General features: G+C 41.9%; 1 protein-coding gene across 6 annotated transcripts in view; it reads right to left on the bottom strand.

The window, feature by feature from the left end:
- Nucleotides 1–8,476: 8,476 nt before the first annotated feature.
- The window catches only part of LOC124011622 (zinc finger E-box-binding homeobox 2-like), a 78,520-nt gene continuing 71,293 nt past the window's right edge, over nucleotides 8,477–15,703 (bottom strand). For 4 of the 6 annotated variants that reach the window (XM_046325073.1, XM_046325077.1, XM_046325075.1 and 1 more), the window contains 4 exons: nucleotides 14,911–15,019; nucleotides 12,477–14,566; nucleotides 10,869–11,049; nucleotides 8,477–9,247 (listed from right to left, as the gene is read on the bottom strand). In XM_046325073.1, the coding sequence (XP_046181029.1) occupies nucleotides 8,670–9,247; nucleotides 10,869–11,049; nucleotides 12,477–14,566; nucleotides 14,911–15,019 (2,958 nt within the window). In that variant the 3' untranslated portion in view covers nucleotides 8,477–8,669. The remainder of the gene's footprint in view (nucleotides 9,248–10,868; nucleotides 11,050–12,476; nucleotides 14,567–14,910; nucleotides 15,020–15,703) is intronic. The other 2 variants (XM_046325078.1, XM_046325079.1) reach the window with 1 other exon arrangement.

Raw genomic sequence — 15,703 nt, 5'->3', positions numbered from 1 at the left:
CAAAAACTGCAATGCTGCTGGGTTGTTCATGCTCAACAGTATCCTGTGTATCAAGAATGGTCCACCACCCAAAGGACATCCAGCCACCTTGACACAACTGTGGGAAGCATTGGAGTCAACATGGGCCAGCATCCATGTGTGGAACGCTTTCGACAACTTGCATGCCCTGACGAATTGAAGCTGTTCTGGGGTCAAAGGGGGGGTGCAACTCAATAGTAGGACAGTGTTCCTAATGTTTTGTACACTCGGTGTACGTAGATAAACCTTTTGGATATATCCAGATAAACTTTTGGGATATTAGCCTGGCTTGGTATCCAGTATTATTGGAAGAATAACTTTTGGAGGAATAATAATTTTATCACCATGAGGGTAATACCTTCGACAAGATGGAAAAAATAACCATTTATGAAGTACTATGATACCACCTATGACCAGAGTTACAGCGTAGAATATACATCTCATCCACTAATCATTGTAAGGTCATTATGATAGAAACTGCCCTTGCAATTACAACCTATGCAGATAGAAGGCCCAGAGAGATGGCACGAACGAAACGTATCGCCCTTATCAAGCTGGCACACCATTGATTAATGTGCCCTATGGGTATGCATGCCCTGTATATGGGCAGACAGGAAATGAGGTTGCCTGCCCACTAAAGATGGCTGACCGTGGCTCTAATGGGTCAACGCCGTCATGGGTGTCACGGGCATCACTGCCATACCATGTATCGTCACTTTGACCAGTCCTGAGTCTGACCCACTTGTCCGCCCGATCCACCCATCCACACGGGGCAGTGGGGCCTTCCACTACGTCATCCACAATTGGGCCTGACACTACAGAGGTCAACAGTGATGCAATCTCACCACAGGGCTAATTAGGATATGCCTTCATAGGATATCAGAGGAAGTAGATGAAGTCTCCCCCCCATTAAAGTCCCTCTCAGGGGAGACAGCAGAGTGAAGCTCCACTGATCACTTAAATGAAGGACGGAGGAGACACTCGGTCTCAACAAACTTCATTCCTGTCCACTCTCTGGCTAACTTTCCATTGAAAGATGTCAGCAGGACAAGCAGTAACCCCGGAGAGATAGTGTGTACGTGATTGGATTCAACAGTTACATGTCAACATTGTCAGCATGCCCTTAATTATACATCTAATCCAGCCACATTACTCACTGAAAATATAGATGCCACGTTATTATAAAATCCACATAATGTGGATAGTACACTAGCAAATATCCAAAACCAGCATTGTCTATCTATTCGGCTTTGGTCCCCCTCGTGGGAGTTATCATGTTTCAATCTAAAGGTGCATGTCTCAAAGACGGCAGAAATAGTAGTACGCGATGTTGTCTTAACTGTGTAAATGTGTTCGTTTGAGGGCGTCGGTACACACAGAGGGGTGTGGAGCATCACCCGTCTATGGATGGATCCCATTACAAGTGTTCCCTGGAAGGTCATGTCTCATATTACACACGGGACAGACATGGAGAGTTACAGTAAGACTGGCTTTGTTACACACAGAACAATCTCAGCTACCACAGCGGTACAGCCTGGTCCCTGCAGATAGCTAGCGGCTGCCAAGGTGGGCCAAGCCACCCACTTCGCTCTGGTATCCCCCTCGGCACAGCACAAACGCAGCACAAACACAGCACAAACACAGCATAGAGACACTTCCCATCGTTATTCTCATTCTGTTCAACTCCAGTCTTAACAGAAACAATCAACTTGTTTTTCAAATGGTTCAGCGCTGAATCAAGTCTCCGGCGTGAGAGGTCTCTGGTATTCACAAACCCTGTTTTTAACGAAGTAAAGGCAACACCCACACAACCATCGCTAGCTTTTCCTGTGCAGATTTGGAGATGATTATAAGTGAGAAAAGCAGAGGGGGGTCTGGCTTTCTATCAAATAAATCATGTTTTTTTTTCCCACCGTTCCTCTTCTTCTTGTCAACACATATTTCTAGGTGATTAGTAATGATGTACGCTCACAGCCACAACTCGGTCTCATTTACTGTAAATACGAGATAGATCAAATATATACTTACACCCTTAAATCAGAACCTGCTTGATATTGACAACCGGTCAAGCTTACCAGTACATGAAGGAAACATACAGTATATTTTTTAGAAGAAAGATATACTGTAGATGTTGCAGGGTAGTGATACAGGTGTCCACCCTACAATCCCTCCATGAATTAATAATCTAGTAGTAGCAGCCTACTCAAAGGCTTTCTGTATGTCCTGGCAGACAAAATATAGAATCAATTCCTTTACATAAATACAGTTTAACCACATGAAATGACATGCAAATGAAGTATGCATAATATTATACCCAGTGAATAAGTTGGCACTACAGCATCAAAACCTTCTTTTTAGAGTGAAAAGACACTTTTACAATACCGTTTTTTGTGGTTTTACGTAACAGCCTATGATTGAATAATACTTTCTGGGGGGGGGTCTTTGATCTCATAAAGGGGAGGCAACTTTAAATGTTGTACAGATTAACGTTTCAAAGCAAAAGAATGACTGAGAACCCTTTTTTGCAGCAGCAGCAGCATGAGTCAAGTATCATTACACTTCAAAAGTGCAGGCCTCACACTGAAGCTAATCATTAAATAATTCTCTGAAAGGAAATATACCTAATTATAGGGAGTCAAATGCATATTATGAATCTCTCTTGCTCACAGAGCTGAGCACTGGGAAATACATATTAGCCATTGGGGATTATTACTATGTTCACTAGCCTCACCACTTTCTGCATTATCAGCCAGGTTTGTTCCCCTGACGTTCATAGAAGATGACTGAAATTAATCCCATTGAGTACAATAATTATATATGCTTACATGCAGATGACCCTGTCCCTATCTCAAAAAGAAAGAGAGACACAGACACTGCCTTTACAAGATGGGCAGTTCAGTTTAATAAAGTTACTTTTCGGTCTGTCTCTATCAAAAAGTACATCAATCTCTGCAGCTATAACAACGTTAGTCCATAATTGGTCAGTGTTATAGGTCCCCAGCTACACTTTATCATACAGTCTCCTTCAAACAGAACAATGTGCTCTAAAGACTTATTTTATTGAAGCATGAAGTTGTATCAGATAGCCAATTCCCCCTAACAAATTGATGATAATTACGTGTCCATGGAATGAAATTATACTCCCAAAAAGTGCTTTATCTCATCAATGTTGGTTATATTCTTTATTTTGTCTTGAGATATTAAACAATTTAATTACTGTTAAGAGCATTAAGGAGTGATTTTAAGTATAATTTGCAGTTCATGAACTGTTTAAAAAAAATTACACTTAATGTAATTAACTGCTGTCATTAGGCCTAATCCCAGTAGGATAGGAGTGAATGCTTGCTTTAAGAAATTACATATACGTAAAATTGCATTAATTTCAATTCAACAAAAAGGTCTGGGCTGCAAAGGTTTGGCTCCCTCAATGGCATAATTATCTATTTCCAGAGTGTGCAGTGTAAAAACAGTGCTAAGTCCATTGACTCAGGCGCTTATTCACCGTGCATACTGTAATCATATACCTACCATGTACTAACCTCATAAATTAATTGGCAATGGCCTCTTCAGTGCCAGCGCTAAATGTTCTACTGGGGGTTAGAGAGGCCATACGAACATTTGAGCTTCAATCATTCCAGCTATTAACAATACCCTGTTTACTATAATTCAAGCTGCATACAAATCATAGCTTGACATCAGAAAGGAGGGCAAGCAGACAATGAGTCTTGCGAGAGTTAAATGACTACATGAACCGTACTTTGAATTACATCGTCCTTTTTCTGTCTGGTGGTGAAGTATCTAATTAAAATAGAGATATTTTCCTGTCAAAAATAGTGGGGACCATGTTTAATTAAGTCAAGAGGACAGTAACATATTAGTGACATGAAAGTCTCGGCAGTCATCCACCATTTGCATGATGCCTTTCATAAAAAATGCATGTGCCCATCTCGAAAGGATCACTATAATTTGGGAAGGATTATTGTGCACCATTGAAATTAATGTCCCTGGTAAAGTTTTGTACAGAAAACCCTGAAGGTGCTAGCTTTCAGAAATCCAGGCTATAGCCTTGTCACCCTATATGGATAGGGGATCATGTGGTTAACTGTCTCATTGATAAGGTTAAAGAAGTGTCTTGGCCAATGGTTTAATCACCTCGGAATCATCTCATCCCTCTATCCTATGGCATCGCAGATTATCATTGTCGTCGGCCATAACTGACCAGTAATTTAAATAGATATGATTACACCTACACCGGCATGCTGGGGCCTAGCACGAATTAAAGTCCCCTAGAAATGTGTAATGAGTGATGTTCCCTGTACCCAGCTGAGGCCCTGCAGACACAGCCATGATCCAGCATTCTAATCACCCGTCAGCCAAAGCCGCTGTTGCTTCGCATTAGAATCTGTGTTTGTGCATATCAAAGATTCCACAAACGCGTTGGGAAAACACATAATCACTTTCCCATCAGAGAGATGGAGAGAGGGGGGTTGGGGGGGGGGGTTATAAAGGGGTGAAAGTATAGCTGGATAAACTGTGCAGACTGGTTTGCAAGAAAAGAATAACAAAGCAAAAAGAGAAAAGAAGCCTTGGTAGAGGAACTCCCTGGAAAGTGTATCAATGTGTAACATTGATTCAACAACAGTGTGCCTTCTCTATGTAGGGCAATGGTTTGCTATGGTATGAGAGGGTATTGATGGACTGGGGGAGGAGGGGTCCAACTCACCACATCACAAGACCAACACTGTCTAAATGGCTTCCTTACATACAACGCTTGCTTTTCCCGACATGCCTCCTTACCATACCACTTCAACTATGCTGCCTGGGTGTGAACAAGTGCATCAAATAATACATGCAAAATAATAAAAGTCTGTGCCGGGTTCTTTGCTCCACACAATGGCCAACCCCCTCCAATTTTGGAGAGCATTGTTGTCTTTGTGTCCTTTACTGCTCGCCTGCCTCCTCCCCGCTCTGCACCTGCTGCATTCATCAGAGTAGCGAATGCAGGCAGGGAGAGGCTTGGACCTTTAGTACTCCCTCAACTGAGAGTGAAGGTATTCAGTCTGCTTGCTCTGATGCGTTACCTCGGAAGTCAATACACGAGATAACGTTGAAATGCATCACAGTTTGTATTTTGTTGGTGAAAGAATTTATTGTGATCAACGCAATACTAAACATCTACAGTTGAATATAGGTTGGTGTTTACAGCCCTTTTGCTAAATCGAGTATTTTACATCACGGGGCAGAAATCCATGTGTGTAAGCATCTTTGTCGCAGATGGTGTAGCCTTTCATGATATGCAACACATTTAAAGCGTTGAGAACTCCTTGGCTTGCCACCATTCTCAACAGTGCCTTGGGGTACAAACTTCACGAGACTCTGCCCTTCAATGAGGATATAGTTCTGGTTGGGTGATTTTCTTTTATTATTATTATCATCATTTTTTTTGTCTGTTTTTGTCCCACCACTGGCACACTGGTGCACCACCTGCTCTGGGTCTCTTTCTGCTTGGGCCAGACTGAACAGCTAACAGCTGGCTGCTCTTCTGACACTCTGATTGGCTAATCCCTACTGGTCACTTGTGCTTCTCCTGCCTGCCTGTCATTGAACTTTCTCTCTCCCAGTGCCAGGTCTGGGCCTTCTTCACAGGGGCCGTCCTTCATACGCCCTGAGAATGATATGGGCAGCATATGGGGATATGTAAATAACTTAATGAGGTCAAACGTCTGAGCTCTCCTCTCTACCTCTCTAACCCTGGATATATCCTGGATCCTATTTGATCCTCTCATTGTTTTGTTTTTTGCTAAATGTTTACCAAATGTTTTGGAAATATACGAAACGTTTTGGAAATATGCTGCGTATCCTTTATTCAGAGTTAATTCTACTGAATGTACCTTTTATTCAGTTCAGTGGTACACACTTCTATGCACACTTCTATTTTATTTTTACTTGTGCATGCCAAGGGCCATTTATTTTTACTTGTGCATGCCAAGGGCCATTATTTTTTACTTGTGCATGCCAAGGGCCATAAAGTTTCCCTATATGATATGTCAGCGAGGTACAGTATTGAGTAGTGGTGTTGAGTAGTGTTGAGCCAATGACAATATGAAGCAATGTCACTAAATAGTAAGACTTGGAGATATTAATGGAAACAATTGTGCACCCTGAAGGCAAAATCTACACTTAAAGTCTGAGTCTATACATAAAACCAGTGATGAATCATCAGAGTTCATATGTTCCAAACACACCACCAGTCTGGCCAAAACATACGGCAATATGACATTATTAAGAGTCACTGTAACAGCATGTTGTCATTAGGTGGTTTTCCTCCCAAACATTCAACTAGCTCGGTTAAGTATTTTCAAATAAAGTTTTAAAGGGAAATTGTTATTTACATCAAAATTATTGACTGGGGTGACAAATCACAGTACAAGTAGGACTTCCCTTCTAACGTCATGATCTTCCTTATTGTGGTGCAGAAGGGTACTAGAATGTGTCAAATACATTTCACCTGGAGTGTTCTATCCTCCTTGAAGGTGTCTTCTCCTGACCTCTGATCTCTGTGGAAGCGTCGCATTCTTAATCATCCCAAAAGTTAACAGTCCGTGGTGAAATTCAATGGCTAATCATTTAAGACCTCCTCCCCTTTTATCTGTGAGACAGCACCGAATGATCAGATGGCATCAGGATCAATATGAAAATTGGAATATGCAAAGCATGTTCTGTGTTTGGCATTGCTCAACCTTTTCCCTTTCATCTTAGCCTTTTGATGTTACTTTGAATCTGCATATGCAGTGTGAGCGGTTAATAGCTAACAAGTATCTTCACACGAAAGTACTTTTAGCTGGCATCCACCTTTCATTTGAATGACTTAATTTGTTTCCTTGCTTTTTTCTGTCGTGGTAGTATGACTGTCAATAATCATTGTCAATTGAATGTTATAAAACGTTTGAAAATCATTTTTAAAAGAATGAATTATTGTGTGATTCCGTGTGTAAAAAGTTAAAATCGTACTAGGAAAACTCCCCATTTTGGGGGATTGTGGGTATTTTACTTTCAGACAAGTCTTTTTTTGAGTGACAGGTGTAGTTATGTGGCACTGCTACAAAAGCCTGGAAAAAAAGTTGAACATAAGGCATTTGTGTTCTGTAATTTGGCTACTTTTATTCGAGCATGGTCATTTCCAAGAGAAATTACAAATTAAAAATTCAATAATACTTTTACAAAGACATTTCAGGAAAGATTTTCTTCAGTCATGGTATCATACATTGTATCTTAACAGTCCCTCTTCATTTTTTTAGCAAAAAAAAAAGATGAAGAAAGTGGAATTTTTTTAGTTAAAAATACAGTGTTTTCACAATATTGTATAAAAGTTCCCAAATTTGGAATTTCCAGTAATTGGAAAATAAAGGAAATAAAACAAAATAATATAGTTGAAAATTCGCATTTCACAATTAATGTTTCAAAACACAATAAATGCTCTCTTTACGTAAAATTTGCCCCAATGATCAACGCCAAGTTCATTTTTACTAAAATATATCTATATATTGAAGAACTATAATACTGTACACTACAGTATGAAATAAATAAAATTAGGAAATATAAAATGGGCCACATAAATAAAATGTTATTCAACCTACAAACAAAATGAATGCAATTTTGTTGTTTAAAAAAATTGTTTGGTGTAATACTGACAAAAGTTAATGAAATAAACCTGAAAATTGCACAGACATATGTAAACTAAGGAACTGCTGCCTAGTGTACTAATACTGACATGGGTGCTTCAAAGATCAAGGTGAGCTATCTCTTAATACCGAAGCTGGTGAAGAGGTAACATGTGTCACCCTCCTTTCACACAATACAAGGATGGCACTTGCAGAAACACACAGATTAAAAGGTTTGCATATAAGGCTTTTTCTTATCAAAAACACCTTACAAAGGCTTTCTCCTTAATTGTTCACACGATCCTTCCATCTACTGTACTGTACTGTCAAACCATGTTCCCTTCATTTCAAGGTCTCTTTAAGACTTCATGATCTTAAAATCAAACAGGTAATATCTGTTAAGTTCCTTCACAGAGAAATTCTGAGGCCTAAAACTGTGTGGCTAGCTGGCCTGACGACAGGGCAAAACTATAGACAACACATTAAGTGAAAGATAAGTAATACAACTGATGGACTGTAGTGTGGAGACTACTGCTTTTTTCAACACTGTATAAATATATACATAGGCAATACTTTTTTATTATTTTTGTAGTGATTATAGAAGCGAAGTGCAATTTGTACAAGTCACTAGTTTGTGCTATAAAGACTATGGAACACAGAGTTTTTAGGATGTTAGCACCACACATATTTTTAGGCCTTAATACTGTACAATATTTTAAATGTATTAATTTATTAATTTTTCATTTTTGCATAATGCAGCTTCTTCTTACACAATCCCCCCCCCCACCCCACCCCAAAATCAAACTTCAAATCAATGTCTCCTTGGGCAGACATATACAACCACCACCCTTTGAGTCCTTCAATACGAAGCTTCCTAGAAGCTTCAGGCACGTGCATGTACAGCTTCAACACAGCAGCGTCAAAAACCAAGCAGGTAACAATAATGAACAGAAAAGTAAGATGGGAAGCTTTTTAAATGCAGTAGTTTTATTACATGCCGTCCTCCATATTGTCCTCGTGATCCGATTTGGTTTCTGTTTTCCCGTCCAACGAACTATCGTCCATCGAGTGCTCGCCGTTCTCCTCCTCATCCCTCAACATGTCTGGATCTGTGTCCATGCTCTTGTTCTCGCTCTCCTCTTCCTCCTCCTCAAAGTCCTCTTCCCTACGTCCTATTTTCGCGTACGTTCCTTCAACTTCCTTCTGACGATCTCTCATGCCTCCGTTCATCCCTCCTTCCCTCAGAATGGCCTCGCGGTCCTCCAGGTCGGGGTAGCCCTGAGGAGTCATGCCCTGTAAGTAGGCCCGGCTCAAAAGTAGCTCTGTGGGCTCTAGGTGGCCCTTCTCCCGGGCCTCTCTCTCGGCCGCCTCCCTCTCCTCGGCCTCCCTCTTGCAGTAAGAGTAGCGGTGGTTCATGTGCTGGGAGTAGGAGCCCGAGTGAGAGAAGCGCTTCCCGCACTTGTCACACTGGTACGGTTTCTCGCCCGAGTGCAGTCGTGAATGTTCTATAAGGTGGTGCTTGTGTTTGAATGCCTTCTTGCAGATTTGACACTGGTGTGGCCGTTTACCTGAGGAGACACAAAAGGGAGAGGAAAGCAGACATGAGTTTCCCCGCTTGCCACGTTGTTGCTACATTTAACACAATTAAAAGCATCAGGAGGAGAACAAACACAAACTTAAAGTACATTCCGATGATTTGAATGGTATGAAGCAACTTGAACTATCATTACAATATCAATGCTAACTTTGTCATCATTTATTTGTTTATTCCAAATGAGAAGATAAACAGCTTAATATAAACCACAGGGTCTGTCATGTGTTTACACTATGAAATTCCCTCCTATCGTTAAAGCATGGAGGAACAGAATCACAAACACTTAACAAACGGAAAGCTGTGGCAAATAAATAAACAAACAGGAGATGAGAATTGAACAAGAGACTCCTATGGCTACCCTGATAATCTCAGTAGAATAATTCTAGTTTCTAGACGCCTCTGTCCCTCAATTATTTTTGAGACTCCACTCTACTCTGCTCCCCGTGTAAGATGGGATACCCTGAACGCAGAGGTGTGAGACGAGAAACACGAGCCGCCCTACATTGATGGAGTGAAATTTCATTACATCATGCTACCAAAATGATCTGGCTAAATAAAAACTCTCCCAGCAGCCAGCAATGGTGGCTGGTCATGGTGTATATCATGGGGTGGGGAGTGTGGGACAGTTGCACCCCCTTTTTGAATTTACTACACCTCAGCACATCCGGAAATATAACAGTCTATCTGACACAAATCAAAAGATAGAGTTTCTCCTTTGGCATTTCAATCTTCTCGTGACGCCACTTGTGCCACCAAGCACAGACACCAACACATCTGGCCAATTCCTAGCCACAAATAGCCCTGGGATGCCTTCGACGCCTTCCATAACTGCTATACTTGCAACACACACCTCCTAATACCACAACTAGATAAATCCGGCGTGAGACATAAAGCATGCGGTATCCTGCTACGTGCTGCAGGTAGTCACGTGTTTAAAGAATGATTCAACTTAGTGAAAGCGTTTCATTGTGAGAAGTATAAAATATATATATATATATATATATATATATGTATATATATATGTCATCAACACACAAATCTTCAACGGGTTTAAACCGACCTATCACTGATTAGAGTGAGAGTCAATAAAAGACCAGTTTGGTCAAGTGACACTTTCAGCAGTCTGTCTCTGTCTCTTTACTAGTTATATATGTGGGTACGCTTACTGTGTTTTGTAAATAATAATAGGGTTAATAAAGTAGCATGTGATGGATATCATTTTGAAATGGCCAAGGGTGACATTTACCTCAGACAGTGCCCTCATGCATTATGCAAAGCAACGACACAACATTTAGTTAGGCTCTTTTTTGCCACATTCTGATTTAAGTATGGAGCTTATAATATTCAGAGAAAGGTATTTCTGGCATAACCCTAATAATGTCATGTTTTGCTCTACATATTTTAGTAAGTATATCTCCTCACCCCTGTCAATGAAGAAACAAGGTTAGGTCTCGATTTACATTTACAACTGAAAAAGAACAAAGCAGGAAAGAAGTGGGGAATGAACCAAATAAAACAATTGAAAGGGTTAAGTAACACAAAACATTAGAAATGAAAGCAACGGGGTAAAATAAGTGTTCCAGAACAGTATATACCTGTGTGTTCATATTTGTGTCTTAGGAGGGAACTGCTCTTCTGGAATGTTTTGTCGCACAAGTCACACGCGTACATACCACTTTCTGTCTTCTTAATCTTCTTCCGGGACAGACAGGAGTCTGAATCGGTCATGTCATCCAGTCCTGACATGTAATCGGCTGTTCCGTCTAGCAGCTCCCCCTAGAAAATGACACATTTATCAATCCACACATGTCAACTACATTTAGGTACAGGACCTCCTGATGTTTGCCTCAATGAAAGACTGAATGTAACTTTAGTTTTTTGACCTAATTACTAAAACTCCAATAGAGAGCGCAGGTGTAAATACAAAAAGGCAGACTACACTGTAAAGGTTGACAATCTACCCTGAATGTTTTCTTTTATTTGAATTATTTTACATTTTTTTAAATCTGTCCTCCATATATTTGAATCAGTCTAATTTTATACATGAAATAGTTTTCATTCCATATGTATCTGTTCTTCATAAGGGAAGATTAACCCGATAGGCTTAAACTTAAATTAATGGGGGAAAGTATTATTACATTAGAAGGTCATAATAATAAGAGAAAGCCCTTTGCGGGCCATATTGTCATATTCTTCTCATTTCCAACTCATAATGATTAAATCAAGAGGTGTTCTAAATGACCAATATTGAGACGCACCACTGCTCTCATTAAGAAGTGCTCGCTCTGGTCTGACAATGACTCCATTGGCGGGGACACTTTCTTTCTTACACTGTTTTTAAAGAACAGAGCTACTATCATTCCGCAATCAATTTGAGCTAAATGCCCGTAGCTGTATTTTTTAAATCTAATTTAATAACTTAGAATAGGAAACATTATTAATACTTTTTTTTTTATCAAAATGGTTCCCTCTATGTTAAACAGCCTTCAGCATTCAGTGGGAATGAACATGGAGCCTGTGCATTATTAATCTGCATGTAGAAACTCATTTTGGCTTCAGAGGGCAACTCTCTTTAAAATAAAATAAAAGACAGTGGCATAGAATTGGATTTGGAGTCAGATCCTCGGTGCTGTGTGCAGCTCCAGGGCTTACCCTTTGCCTATTGCACACATCACATACACGTTGTCCCTCACACAATTCACACACAAAAAAATACAAAAATAAACTAGGCTGAGACAGATTGATTTTAAAGGGTACGTAGTCTATGTTTTACTCTGGAATAGACTACACTGAACAGCTGGAGATGTGATGCTGCCTGCACTCTGCGGTAAGGACAATTCACGGTGGAGTCTGGCAACAACTGAATCCCCCACATCATAACCTCCTCTGAAACAGCAATTATGTGCTGATATCGCTAATGACGTCTGCTTGGAGAACTGAACAACTCCAGGAGCGTTTGACAGCTGGTTATCTACCTGACTGTGTTTTCTCCCTGGTTCAATGTGCTGCAGGTGAGCATTTGAGCTCATTAGAGTACCTTTTAATTAGTGGCACAATGAGCAGATCATTTTAGAGAATTTGAGAAGTGAGAGAGAGAGAGAGAGAGAGAGAGAGAGAGAGAGAGAGAGAGAGAGAGAGAGAGAGAGAGAGAGAGGATAAACCTGAGGCTTAGAAACTAAACCACAAGCGGCTTATCTATTTACCTGGAAACCAGGCTTTCGCTGGTATTTTCTCCTCTGCTGCTGCATCTCAGCAAAGGTAGCTGCTCCTGTTGCATAAGTGTAGGCCATGTGTGGTAGGAAGCCCATCTGATCCAGCCCTGGGTATGGCCTCAGCCCAGGCATGCTGGCCTGCATCGGAGACATGAAGGTGGCCGGTGGGAACGCGCTCTGTTGCGGAAGCGACGTGTACATAGGTTTGGCACCGAAGGGGTTCATCCCGAACAAGGGGCTGGTGCTTTTGTTGAGGTCTCCATTGTGGTGGTTCTGGCCTCTGGCTTCAAACTCCTTCTTGAGATAGGCCAGGTTAAGTGGCTCTTCGAAGTGTTCTCGTGGGGAGGGAACACTGGAGTGGTCATGGCGGTTAATACTGTTTAGTTTAGGTCTGCTCTTCACGGTCATGGCGTGTTTGGGCTCCTTCATGAGCTTTGGCAGTGACAGGTCCAGTGGTTGTTCAGACAGGTTCATGTTGAGGTTCAGGTCCTCAGACATCAGGCTGTTTGGAGTATATGAGCTACTCTGGGAGTTTTTGGAAGATGTGGAGGAAAGGTTCAAAGGAGAAGGTGTGCTGCTCCTTGACTGGTGGTCCAATTTGGAGTGGTCACCCATGTGTTTGGTGTGTCCACTGAACGGGTTAGCTTTCATGAGTCTGAGCTGGTTCTCACAGTTGTTGACGTTGTTATGGAGCTCTGCAATGGAGGGGGACGTGATATGGTGGTCACGGTTGCAGTCACGGTTATTAGACTTGATCAGGGACACTGGGGATCTCGCTGCCATTGAGTCTTTAGAGGGAGTGTGGTTGTGGTTGATTGCGGCTAGAACCATATCTGCATGGTTGTTCCGTTGTTGTTCTAATGGTGGAGTTCTTGGGGTGCCGTACTGGTAAACTTTCCTCTGCTCGAACCACTCTTTGACGAATTCCTGAGGAAGGCCGACTGCCATGGAGATCTTCAGTAGTTCCTCTGAATTGGGCTCCATGTTCATAGCGAAGTAGGCCTTGAGCACTGACATGTGGTCCTTGTACGGGTTGATGGGGCTTTTCTCAGACAGCATGGACGAGAGCAGGAGGGCATGCTTCTCTGTAAACATCCCCTGTTTTGTGGGCATAAGGTTCTCGCTAGTCTGGAGAACTGTCTTGATCTCCTCATTCATTTTACACAGGTAACGTTCATGCTGATGCAAGGGAATTGGACCTGGGAAGGCTTCTTTGCAGTATTGACAAGCAAAGGGTGTAAACATAATGTTGTTCTCATGCATCTTATCCTCTGTACCTAAATCTAGCATGTGGTTGGATTTCTCGCGTTTGATAGTGCTAATTTGTCTCTTTGAGTCCGTGGTCAAGCTCTGGAGACAAGCTTTGGCTTCGTTCACTTTTTCTAATGTGTAGTCGATGATGCTTTTAGTGGCACCGTTATGGCTGATGACTGGCAGACCAATCTGGTGACCCACCTGTGACGTCAGTCCCTGTTTCTGCTCCTCGATCTGGTTCCCGAGCTCCTTCATGTAAGCCTTGAGCCTGGAGATCTCCTCCGGTTTGCAGTCCATCTTCTGCCTACACACAGTGTTGTCCACGATCTGGAGCACCTTCTGGACCTCGCTCAGGTTGTTGCTCAGGGATGGGTAGCCCAGGAGCTGTTGTTCGATCCCCATCCCCAGGTGGTGCATGGGGCTCTGGGCTGAGCAGTGGATCCCTAGCGGGCTGCTATTTCCCCCCATCCCTCCGTTCATGAAGGGCGCAGGTGCGCTGAAGCCATGGGAGGCCATCATGAGTTTGTAGTCGTTGAAGTCTAGGGGTTCTGTTTTGATGTTCAGTTGGTGGTTGTTCTGGTCCTGATGGTGGCCCAGGAGCTTGCCGTTTCCATTTCCGTTCTCTAGCTTGTGTCTCAGCTGGGTGATGGCGGTGTTAGTGGGGGAGGACGAGGCTGATGTAGGGGAAGAGCCTGTCTTCATGTTGTTGCGCATCCTCCCGTTGACTGCTATAAGGCCGATGCACTTCTTGCTGCTGATGTGAGAGCTGTAGGAGCCTGAGTGGGAGAAGCGCTTCTTGCAGTTTGGGCATTCGTATGGCTTCTCACCTGAAAAGAGACAACAATGTATACTTAAAAAATCTGCCATGAGCGTATTTAGAATGGCATAAGGAACACACATATTCTCAATGATTAAATATAAGTGGGCTAAGGGAAAATGTATCAACATTGAACACCTTTAATTATGCCAAACAAAAGTGTAAACACTGAGCAGCTCAATTGTGAGATTGGCAGATAGAAGGAAACAAAGTAGCTCAAGTCATCCATTGGAACAGTGGGAGAGAGAAAAGAAAAATGCAATCGATTTTTGTACAACCTGTGAATTTCACCACAGCCTTAAATCAAGTTTATGCATATTCAAAGCGGAGTGCACAGGCCCCCTTGCTACCCACCACTGTGAATCCGCAGGTGTTCCTTCAGATGGTGCTTGTATTTGAAGGCCTTGCCACATTCTGTGCATTTGAACTTGCGGTTGCCAGCCCCCTGGTTCAGCAGTTGGTGCTATAGAGAAAGAAGCAGGTATTTACATAAGTTCCACTAACAACTTTACAGGGGGAAAATAGTTCACTAAACAATCACAATCAGCCCTCGGTGCAATCGACCGACAAGCCAAATGTCTTACATTGCTACACAGCCCATCTTGCCTCTTTCTACATCCAACTCCAACGAGAGAGTACAAGAGTGGTGCTGATAACAGAGGGAATCACATACCTTTTCATTTCCTGGCTCTCGAGCCAAGGAAGCATGCCTTTAGAATTTGGCAGCCAATAAAATAAAATAAATGAAAAGGGCTCTTTTTTTATATAAGTTTCCCCCTCATTAGAAACAAGCGATCTGATCTGCTTTTATTAATTTGGGGTAATCACGCGAAAGATATTCTGACTATTTCACAAGAAGTCCTTCCCTGTATTTCACATACCTGCAAACAACAGTAATTGTATGTGAAGAAACATCACATTTCCATAAATATTGAAATGTCTTAATTGGAACAGATTTCCCCTAATCATTTGAATCCTCAAACGTCTCTTTAATAATCTCAGACTATAGGATGGGACTAGGCCTTGATTTACTGTTCAAAGGTAAACATCAGTTGCGGCCCCTCAAATTTGCAATTCAAAGAGGGGGAGGCCTCTGCCTGTTTCAAAATCCAAATGTAATAGTAATAACAATAGCAATAACAGCGGA

This window comes from Oncorhynchus gorbuscha, linkage group LG23, assembly GCF_021184085.1.
Source record: "Oncorhynchus gorbuscha isolate QuinsamMale2020 ecotype Even-year linkage group LG23, OgorEven_v1.0, whole genome shotgun sequence".
NCBI lineage: Eukaryota > Metazoa > Chordata > Actinopteri > Salmoniformes > Salmonidae > Oncorhynchus > Oncorhynchus gorbuscha.
The sequence above is the reverse complement of the archived record's forward strand: the minus strand, read 5'-3'. Positions and strand labels throughout refer to the sequence as shown.